Below are 11624 nucleotides of genomic sequence, written 5' to 3'. Positions count from 1 at the left end.
TCCGGCAAGACACCATCCGATCATCGAACCAGATTAAGGCCCTTACGGACGCAGAATGCAGCTCAAGAACTCTAAGACGGCATCTTCGAGAGAAAAGCTTTAAAAACCATAACCCTCTTCAAAAGCCACGCCTCCTTCCACACCCCAAAACAGCTCGGTTAAACTTTGCTGAGCTTCAGGTTATACAGGGGCGTCAAACAGCAACTGGCTACACTAGCATGTTGGAGAGAGCATCCTTATTGACTGAAGGCCCTAGCTTGTGTGAAAACGACTGGATATTTCAGCAGGACAACGCTGCAATCCACAATGCCCGCAGGACAAAGGACGTTTTCATGACGAATAACGTGATTCTTTTGGACCATCCAACGTGTTTGCCCGAACTGAATCCCACTGAAAATGTTTTGGGGTGGATGGCAAGGGAAGTATATAGAAATGCACGCCAATTCCGAACAGTGCATGATCTTCGTGAAGCCATCTTCACCACTTGGAATAGCATTCCAGCCAGCCTGCTGCAAACGCTTATATCGACCATGACAAAGCGAATGTTTGCAGTTATTCGCAATGACGGCCGTGCAACTCACTACTGAGACCTTTTGTTGGGCATTTCCTACCCTGTTTAGGACTTCTTCTTGGAATGGTCTTAAACTTTTGACCAGCTAGTATTTAGGCTAATGTCATAGCGTTATTTTCCCTATTAAATGTTAAAAAGTTTTTTTTTTTTTTTTCCCTTTTCTTATTTTCATCTTTCGAAGATCTACTCAAATAAGTGATTGAGTCTAACAAGGCAAAATGCATATTTTTTTTTTATGTTCATTGGCAAAAGAATTTGGCCAGCAGTGTATATGGAATAATTCAATGGATTTTAAAGTAGTAAAAGTACCAGTTATAGCGTTAGTATTAATATACATTCGCATATAACGAAACATTTTACTTTCAAATAAAATATTTATCTGTTGAAGTTTGTTTTTGTAGCGTTTTTTCGCAAATTAAAATCAGATGAAGGCAGGTTGTATTTCTCCAATCATTTCTCTATATTTCGCATGTTCAAAATATCACTTCTTAGCTTATAAACCTGGAACTTCGTGATGTATTACGAGTTGTATATAATAAGAATAGTGATAAGCTTACAACTGGTATTTTTTAGATGTGCATAAGAAACACTGAAAGCATTTTTATATCATATATACATATTGTGTTTGGCAGATATAACTTTCTTTCTTATTGTAATCTAACGTCATAGAGTCTCAACAGCAGCTCCTTACGAAATTGCATTTTGTTGTCATTATTAAATAGTTAAATACGTTTTATGAATATTAATAACAGTTTCTTAGCAACAAACCTTAAATCAGTAAACATTAGATGACCAATGTGAACACTTTCAACGTCTCTAGTTCTACATATCAACACTGACAAAGCATATTTTGCTTACAGTATAACGTTGAATAAAGGGTTCAGAACATTAAGAATGTGCTTTGCTTTCAGTGTTACAACATTGAAAACATATTTACAAGTACTCCTTCCTTTTACAATGTAAGGTGCTATACATTCAGAATGTGCTTTATTTTCAGTGTTACAGCATTGAAAACATGTATACAAGTACTCCTTCCTTCTACAAGAAAAGGTGCTATACATTCAGAATGTAATAATGACAGAAATGGTCCTGTTAGTACGATTAACAAATTACATCTGTCTTTCACGAAACAGTATTCAAAACTTGTCTTATTTTTAAGAATATTAAAAAAGTGAATCGGTTTCTTTAAATAGTCCATAAGGTGCTTCATATCAAAAGTAATCAGGACATCTTTTATTTGCCACCAAAAATCGTTAGTTTGATAGGACTTAACCAAAAAAATGTTTAAAATGTACAATGCAGAAAGACTCATGCTATGGTGTTAAACGTCAAAACTGACGAATTAAGAATTTTTTTGACGCCAGATAAAATAACCTTTGAGTGAAGACATTTTTAACGCATTTTTTTCGTTACATCTGATCTACCTGAAAGATCTCTTTGACTCACCAACTTTAATATTTTAAAATACAATATCTCAAGATGTTTTTTTAAAAACCAATCAAACCGTTTGACCAACATATTTTAATACTTATAACAAAAATCGCTGATATGCAATTACACTCTAAAAATAATAGACAATTGTAATGCAATTATTGTAAAAATAAACAATAACGTTGAATATTACAATTCTCTCACAGAATAGCAAATGAAATACTGGTATATTTCCTTGTTGACAGATAATTATAAACAGCGAAAAACATCACGAACTCAATTATTTTACTAGTATTAAAACAAAGTTTTAGTTCCGTTATAGCAGGAAGTACATAAACATACAAGAAACAAATATCGTCTGAAAACTGTTAAAACTGAGACAAATAAGATTCATTAACTTAACCACAAATATTAAATATCTATAATGAAAATAAATTTCCTTAGTATACAAAAGCGTGTGTATGTAAAATATAACATTAAGACGGCACTAGGAATATATTCAATACAGTAATGAGTTTCAAAGAAACACAAACTTCACTGTCACCCCCAACTATATGTAACGGCCATCCATCACACTCGACGAAGGATTTTGTTTTGATAAGGGCGTCTGATATTAACATACAAATGTTTGATTTGGGTAACGTTAACTACAATTCTGAAATCTTATTAGCGAGGGGCTAAAGTTCATAGACACACGTGTGGGCTTATGACCATCAAAAGCTGGTATGAATAAATAACAGTTTCTTTAATGAAAAGCTACATATTTCGCTGCTTTTTTGCCCACTGGTACTTTATACATTCTTAAAAGAACTTCGTATTCCAAGAGTTCATTGATCATCGAGCATTTGTTGTCGGTGTGCTAAATTAAACTTTAAAAAGAAACATCTGAACGCTGATCCGACCACTTTATCCAGCGCTGTCTGAAGGGAGAAACGTGCACCGATTATTGTTTGTTTGTTTTTTGAATTTCGCACTAAGCTACTCGAAAGTTATCTGCGCTAGCCGTCCCTAATTTAGCAGTGTAAGACTAGAGGAAAGGCAGCTAGCCATCACCACCCACCGCCAACTCTTGGGCTACTCTTTTACCAACGAATAGTTGGATTGACCGTACATTATAACGCCCCCACGGCACCGTTTATTACAACATTATTAAACTTCATATTTCTAACACTGAGACAAAAATGCAACAGAATTATTTTCAAATGAGTTAATAGTTTATTTGCTACGTTATGAAGCTAATGGTGAAACACTGGGAGAGTAAAATGTTTAACTACCGAGCCAGCAAATGAGAAAAGTACAAATAGGACTAACTGACCCGCTCGATCCCATTTACTGTTGACTAAAAAACCAATAATCCGTCTTGTATATCCTTAACATTACAGTGAGACGAAGCCCATAACAAGAGTTTATCATGTATTTTACTAAAAGGAGATTCCGTCTTTTTGCAGCAGATGTTATTCGTCTAACAAATGGACTCTAAAAATTGTAATGTTTTTCTTACGCCATCTATCGTGAACGATAGTACTTCATTTTTATACTTTTTTTTTTTTTTTTAAGTGCAAAGCTGTAAAATAAGACATATGCAAGTTTCAGAATTTAGTATCGTAATCCGAAAACATATCTCTCATCCACTGGAAAATTTCTTGGAACTGAAAATCGTTTGTCTCGTTTCTAGTATAATAAATACCTAAATGCTAAAGAATTTACATTAAAAAATCACACTATCTTTAAAAACTGACAAAAAATAGCATAAACTAAACTAATTGTTGTTGGCAACTGGTAACCAACGTTAGAAAAGCGAATTTTTTTGTTGTTGTTTTGTTTTACCAAAGGATATAAGTAGACACTTAAAGCTTTTTCAACGTTTCGCCAATGTCGGATATCGTGTTTTTTGTCACTAAAACAAAATTAATAGCACAGTTCACATTCAGTGATAAATTCTTTACAGAAAATTAAACATTTCTTAAGCTGTTAAAGAACAGGTTTTTTCACTGAAGAGAAGACATGTCAACATTCTCTATTCATCTCTGGAAGTACGGTGTCTGAACGTATATGCTGGATGGATATATTACTTTAGGTTTCCCTGGGAAAATTAAAACAAGACAATTTGACTTAACTTTGTACTCGATGAAACAATGGTAACATTTAAAAAAAAAATTATATTTTATTTTTGTCTTCGTAGTACTAATAAAAGGTTAGTAATCTAATTTGAAAATGCATTTACTCGAAAGATAGAGATGAAAACTGTATTCTACTATTTGTAGTCACGAAAATTCACTGTTGTTTGTATGTTTGACAACTCAGACAGTAGCAAACATTGCTGCCAAACTTTATGCGTTTTCTTTTCTAAGGTATGAGGTTACAGTACACACACATAAATATTTATATAAAATCAAAACATCCTTGAACTTCTTAACCAAAAATCTTTATTCTAGTCAAACTGGACCAGTATATCACGACTTAGAAGTCTTTACTTAAAATTTAAGAACGTTTTTTATAGAAAACATTTACTATTGAAGGTGTTAAATGGTGTTATCGACGTAAAAAACTTTTTCTTTCTATATTTATACACGTATATGGTTTAGGCCAAACGAGGCCTAACAGTTTTCTTCGCTCTTTTTAAAGCAAAAGGTCGACATGTTCAAATTATTACTATTTTTTAATTCGCGTGCATTAATTTTGATATCTGACGAACTGAAATGTAAGAAAATACTCACAAATATCTTTTCCATCCGAAAAGTCGCGGTCACACTCTGTATCTGATGGTTCATAACTGCCAGTAGCACACGGAGAAGAGGCTAGATGAATTGGGCTGTAGATGGCGTCTTGACTGGAACAGTAGTCACTACTACAGAAAATAACCCCACGCTCAGGCATTTTTATTATTAATTTCCTTTTGGATTTTTTTTGTAACGTCTGAACTTTAAAGAAAATTTTAAGGCATAAATATTTAGAAACACCGTCAAAGTAAATTCCGTTTTTATTTTTTGTTTTATTTTCTGATGAATAAAATTCACTGTGCAAACGTTCACAAGGGTACATTTCAACGTGTCTTCACATAAAGAGAAAAATAAATATCTGGACTGAATAAGTTAACAATTACGTTTTTAACGCTGAAATGCTTTAACTTTTACATATGTATGTCAAACAAAATGCCTGAAGTAGGGGTGAAAATATGGCACAAAAAATCATTAAGTCATTTCGTAGCATAACACAAATGTTTCAGTATTTAACCAAAACAAATCAGCTAAAGAAAACCAGCAAAGAAACTCATTATAAGTAAGACATCCTTAATGAACATTAAGGAATATACTTTGAACTTCTTTTGAATAAACATTAATAAAGTTCTTTAAGTTTGGAAATAAAAAAAAATATGAGCTTTAGATTTAAATAAAAAATAATACTTTGACAAAAATCTTCACAACTTTAATGTTTGAGATTACGCCTGAAATAATTAAATTTCGTCAACGAATATTACATATAAATCTCATTTCAAATGCAAATGAAAATGGTTGAGCTTGACAAAACTCATTAGGAGTGTATGCGATATTTACTCGGTCATAATACCATACGTTCTGATACAAACCACGTGGTTTTATTTGCATGAAAGAATCGTTTAATAATAATAAAAAAAAACAGATCCCACACTTGCTTGTTTATATATATTTTTTTTACCACGATTAAGCTAGATGATAATAATGAATCAACTGAACTTGTATAACAGCGCTATACGTTCTATGTAATGCAGTTAATATAAGGTGCTCGTTCTGACATTTTTCTTTTCGTTTTACAAAGAATTAAAACTATATTATTGTGACGCGCTAATCTGTACTTTTTGAGAAACTCTGACAAAAAAACACTTGAAAATCCAAATTGTATTACTTGAAAGTTTTGGTGTTGAAACGAAGGCATGTTATAACCGTATCTATTGAATGATTTAGTGGATTTATGATAAAAATCATACTTATAAATTATTTTTAAATGAGATACATAAAAAAAAAAAATCAATGATACAAACGATAGCTCTATCACCCACCGTGTGCCCTGCAGTGGCGTAGGCCACCTACTGGAGCTGTGATGAGCTGACTCCCCACTTCTTGACCTTGTTTGTTTACGAGGCTGTTCGTACCCTTCACTATGCTCTGCAGTGCCCTCTACGGGGAAAAATACGGTAGTTAACTTATCTTGCTTCTCACAAAGGCTCTACAAAAGAGCGTAATAAAAGGTTTTAACTTTTAAAAAATAACAAAAATATTAATTTTTAAACTGTTGCTAAAAGTGTGAATGTAAGGAATTCTTATGGATAAGTACAATACATGAAGTGGGTAAAAAGGAAACGGAATAGTTTGAAGGTGAGTACTATAATTTTTGTTTAACATGTGAATTTTTTATTTATTGTTATGAAAGTATCTAAAATTTAAGTATTTGAAACGTATTACGTTATATAATATTAGCTTAGATAAGGTAATAAAAAATAATAAAAATTCTTCACAAGTAATAATCACGAGCATTTCTTGCGTTATAATTACGTGAGTTGCAAGTTCGCCGATTGATTTACAATTTGTGTAAAGGTATTATTAATTAGACATGGTTCAAGATAATAATGTAATAAAACTAAGTACAAACAGTTGTATACTCTTACGAGTTATAGTATGAAAACTGATGGTTACTTTGTGTTTACAAACTCGGTCACATTAATCGAACCCGTAGCGAGAAGGCTCATTCACTCCATCCATATACTATTGTCTCGTTCCAACCTCGATCTTACATAAAAGTGTTCCCCTAAAAATGTTGTTGATTTGTGATATCTTTTATTAGATACCAAAAAGATACGTAAAACTACATGTTTTTCGAATTCACTAGACAAATTTTATTTAAATACAATCTAAAATCCTAAAATTAACACTGGCTTTCGTAAATATCTGAACTTCTGATGATTTTAGTTACATTTTCTCATACAAAAAGTGTTTTGCACCTGCTGTAGTTCCTTAGTTCTTTTTCCATTTAGTCTACAAAATAATTAATCACATTTCTAAGTAAATGTGTAATCATTAAAAAATATCTTAAAAATAAGAAAATTGATGTTATGGAATAGCCAGGTCAATTATTTGTTATCAATCCGATTGAAAATTTATGGGCTGAGTTAAACCGATCAACGAACTTAAAAATGATAGCAGTCTATCATTGAGTAATATCTGCACACACTCATTGAAAGCATGCCATGTCAATGTGAAACTGGGAGGGGGCAATTCTGTATGAAAGCCTTAACATGCACAGACGTGAAGAAAACAATTATTTCACGATCATAACCTGTTATGTTATCAAACCTCGAATTTTAGCATTTTAAACCCTCACGCTAACCGCTGAACCTCCAAGATTTCCATAAACATCTCATTTAAGAATTTCAAGTGATAATAACTCTATCGCAATATTCTAAAAATAACTGAATTGTGAAACCTTCACTTCCATCTATTCAAAAATCCTTAAAATGCAGTACATTTATTTATGGGCCCGGCATAGCCAAGCGTGTTCAGGCGTGCGACTCGTAATCTGAGGGTCGCGGGTTCGCGTCCGAGTCGCGCCAAAACATGCTCGCCCTTCCAGCCGTGGGGGCGTTATAAAGTGACGGTCAATCCCACTTTTCGTTGGTAAAAGAGTAGCCCAAGAGTTGGCGGTGGGTGGTGATGGCTAGCTGCCTTCCCTCTAGTCTTACACTGCAAAATTAGGGACGGCTAGCACAGATAGCCCTCGAGTAGCTTTGTGCGAATTCAAAAAAAAACAAACAAACAAACATGCCAACAATTAAACGAACCCTTGGAACTATTGCAGCGATGTAGCCTAGCCGAAACTGACCATATTATAAGTTTTATTTATTTTTTATTATTTGTTTTAAAACATCCAATTTGTTTTTTATTGTGTGCGTGTTTAATTTTCAAACCTCAGCCATCATCTCAACCTTCGTAGAGCTGGTTTTATCTTAAACAAAATCTAGGCTTCAAATTTCCTTTAAATTTTAAAGGGAAAAATAACAGAATTACTTTTGTCTCTGAGCAAAATTTCGTGGAATTATGACAAGTAGTTTTCTTGTAAAGTCTTCGTAAAATATTAAATCTCTTGTGGGTGGGACTAAGACTGGCTTCCTGTGTAAACACATGAAACTCGCGAGTTTTAATCGTTTGTTGAAAGTCATTATTTTTTTGTTAAAGTTACAAGATTTGTTTCAAAGTTTAATTCTTAAGTTTATTTTCCATACACTTTAGGCTATATATAACCTTTTGCACACTGTAACTTATGTAAGTTATGCAACCTCAGGACTTGCTTGTATTCCAGTATCATTCACTATTCGTTTTATAGGGAGGTTTTCTGCTCACAGTTTATTCATATGTACTTACCAATATATAAGCTTTGTAAGTGGTTTTGGACTGACTGGCAAGCTTTGACCAGAATTGCCCAAGTTTTGACTGTTACTCACTATCGAAGCGTGTAAGGGCCTGGTGCTAACATTAGCAAGTATTAGTTATATACATGAATAATGTTGTTGTTATTAAGAATAAAGCTATACAAAGGACTATTGAAACACGGTTTCTAGTGGTATAAATCCGCAGACACTGGGGACTCATGTCATTTGGCTGCTTTTGTGTACGTTAGTACTAAAAACAAAGTGGCCAGATGACATATCTATACTATCGTTACATAAAATTGGAAAACATAATAAAATAATTTCAAAGCAAGCAATTTCAAAACAATGTATCCAATAATAGTGATTGTCTTGGACACATTCTGACATCAATTATTTTTATAACAAATAACTATATTTTTGACCCCGCTTTTTTTTAAACAGCCAAGCTGTTTTTTATTTAAATGTGTTTAGAGCTTACGATACTCAAATTTTTCTACATAGTCGTATGCCCTCCCCCCATACCAATATCGTGCGTTACATACTGATTACATGGCTAGGTGGTTATGGTGCTCGACTCGTAATCTGAGGGTCGTAGATTCGAATCCCCTCACACCAAACATGCTCGTCCTTTCAGCTGTGGAGGCGTTGTAATGTGACTGTCAATCCCACTATTGGTTGGTAAAAGAGTAATCCAAGAGTTGGTAGTGGGTGGTGATGACTAGCTGCCTTCCCTGTAGTCTTACATTGCTAAATTACGGAAGGTTAGCACAGATAACACTCGTGTAGCTTTGCGCGAAATACAAAAACAAACAAACATACTGATTGTGTTTTACATAATGTGTTAGCTTTTCATCTCACAAATTAGACCCCCTTTCAAACATTCTGCATCCGGGCTTGAACATACATATTTGAATGAGATAATTTTCGAAACGGTGCTTGTCATAACCTCAAAAGTTTCACAGGTTTTTGTTGAGTAATGTTTTACATTAACAAATGTTATAAATAATAAATTTTCACTTTAACACACTTTCTGCACAAAACATAATTTGTCGCTACACTGAATTTTATCACCAAATCCGTTGAGGAAAGAATCATGAACAATCAGTTTTTCTCGTGCGATTGTTTTTATTTTAAAAATCAGATAAACGGAAGTTTCATGGCAGATGTTACAGCTAATCCAAAAATTAAAGAATTAATTAATTAATTTTATTATGTAATTCGTTTCACGTCGTTTTAGAAAGCAAGGTAGAATATTGAAGTCAATCTACGTTTCTTTAGTACTGCGTTATTTTTTAAGTTCTAATTTCATTAAATTTATAAAATGATGGGAGTATTAGGGTTAGTTATTAAAACTGATCTTATTTTTACTTGACAACTCAATCACGTGACACGGTAACGATTCTGAAACTTGGAGCAAATTTTCAGCTATGAACAATAACACTTTTTTTATTAACAGAAATTAAATTTTCAATGACAAAATTAAAATATATCTATGTATTTTGATTACTTAAGTTAAACTATAATTAATTTGAATTATGTTATTTTTTGTATTCACCGTAGTCTGAGCTTCCGTCACTTCCGTTTCTTGTATCTTGGCAATGGTCAGCAGTCGTTTTGAACTTGCTTTTTCTCTAAAATAGATAAATACAGAAACTGTGATTAATTTACAGTCTTCATGCATTGCAAATGCATTAAAGTCTCGATAATGGACTATAAAAAAACGGTGACGACCACAACGAATTACGTGGTCCACGTGCTAAACACGCGAAAATCGCCCACAGCATCTGGGTCAAAACTCATTAGTGAAAATAAAATAATGTTTTCTTACGAAATCTCATACAACGTATATCGTGTATTTCTGGAAAATTATAACAAAACTACTAAAATACGCTTCTTGATTAATTATCAAATAAGTAAAACTGCGTTCATTATGACCTTACAAACGTTCATTTAACAACAAACAGTTTCTACGATATCCACCGTGATGGCTACTGTCCTCTTGCGTTTTTCTTATAACAATGCCACATCAGGATATCTGCTGTGCCCACCGAGGGGAATCGAACCCCTGATTTTAGCGTTGTAAATCCTTTGACTTACCGCTGTACTAGCGGAGGGCTACTGTCCTCTTAACGGAAGTAAATAATTTTCCAGAATATTATTGGTTTTCGCAAAGCAAACGAATCTGTGCGCAAGTACACATTTTACAAACAGAAAACAAAAGAAACTACATACGGGTACGAGTCGGTGTAAGTTATTTGTTGATATCTGTTATGAGGTACCACATATTTATAATAATTTTTTACTTGTTTCGCTGGTTTTCCGTAAGCCTATTTAGTTATAAATATGAACATTTTAAGTCCTACTTAAAGTGACCGTAATTGAATAAACGTTTCGGTTGTCAAATTAATTAAACAGTGAGTACATTTTCGTATCCGGTGCACACTAATGTGTCTCCAGCTCCTCAGAAATGTGCTGCACTCAACTTGAGCTTCTGAGAGACTACATTTGTCAGCACGATTTCTTGCACAGGCAGTTATAACACAACGCATATCTGAAAACTGAAGCTTAGGTTTACGCTAAATCGTGGTTTTTATGCATAGATTGATAGTCGCCCTCGTACACTGTTTAGTTCACGTAAAAACGTGATGACAAAAACATGTTTGTTTGTTTGTTTTGTTTTTTGAATTTCGTGCAAGGCTACACGAGGGCTATATGCGCTAGCCGTCCCTAATTTAGCAGTGTAAGACTAGAGGAAAGTCAGCTAGTCATCACCACCCACCGCCGACTCTTGGGCTACTTTTTTACCAACGAATAACGAGATCTACCGTCATATAATGACGTCCCTAGGACTGAAAGAACGAATATGTTTGGTGAGACGGGGATTCGAGCCCGCTACCCTCAGATTACGAGTCGAACGCCTTAACCCACCTGGCCATGCTGGACCTAAAAACATATGAAAGAAAGTATTATGACAGAGCATAAAATGCAAGCCATCGAAAAATCACGTTTATGCACAAACAGGCACTTGTGGAAATTCATATTTTCTCAGCATCCGTCAGCTAGAGTTATTGTTAAAAATAAAATTCAATAACAAACCTCCGGTACCAGTATGAGTTTTATGCTTGTCTGAATGTTTCTTCTTTACACATTCTGTGGAATGATACATAATATATCTGACAAACACAGACACGAAACTGTTTTACAAAACAGAAAAATAATACT

The 11624-nt window shown here is 33.7% G+C and overlaps 1 protein-coding gene across 2 annotated transcripts in view; it reads right to left on the bottom strand.

Moving 5' to 3' along the window:
- Positions 1-3531: 3531 nt before the first annotated feature.
- Positions 3532-11624, bottom strand: part of LOC143249644 (cell adhesion molecule Dscam1-like) — an 85315-nt gene continuing 77222 nt past the window's right edge. Inside the window, exons 23-26 of one of the 2 annotated variants that reach the window (XM_076499886.1) lie at positions 9958-10033; positions 6039-6156; positions 4720-4850; positions 3532-4085 (exon numbers count right to left, since the gene is read on the bottom strand). In XM_076499886.1, coding sequence (XP_076356001.1) covers positions 4024-4085; positions 4720-4850; positions 6039-6156; positions 9958-10033 — 387 coding nt within the window. In that variant the 3' untranslated portion in view covers positions 3532-4023. Of the gene's footprint in view, positions 4086-4719; positions 5159-6038; positions 6157-9957; positions 10034-11624 lie in introns of those variants that run through there. The other variant, XM_076499887.1, reaches the window with a different exon arrangement.

This window comes from Tachypleus tridentatus, chromosome 4, assembly GCF_004210375.1.
Source record: "Tachypleus tridentatus isolate NWPU-2018 chromosome 4, ASM421037v1, whole genome shotgun sequence".
NCBI lineage: Eukaryota > Metazoa > Arthropoda > Merostomata > Xiphosura > Limulidae > Tachypleus > Tachypleus tridentatus.
This window is presented reverse-complemented; position numbering and strand designations above follow the sequence as displayed.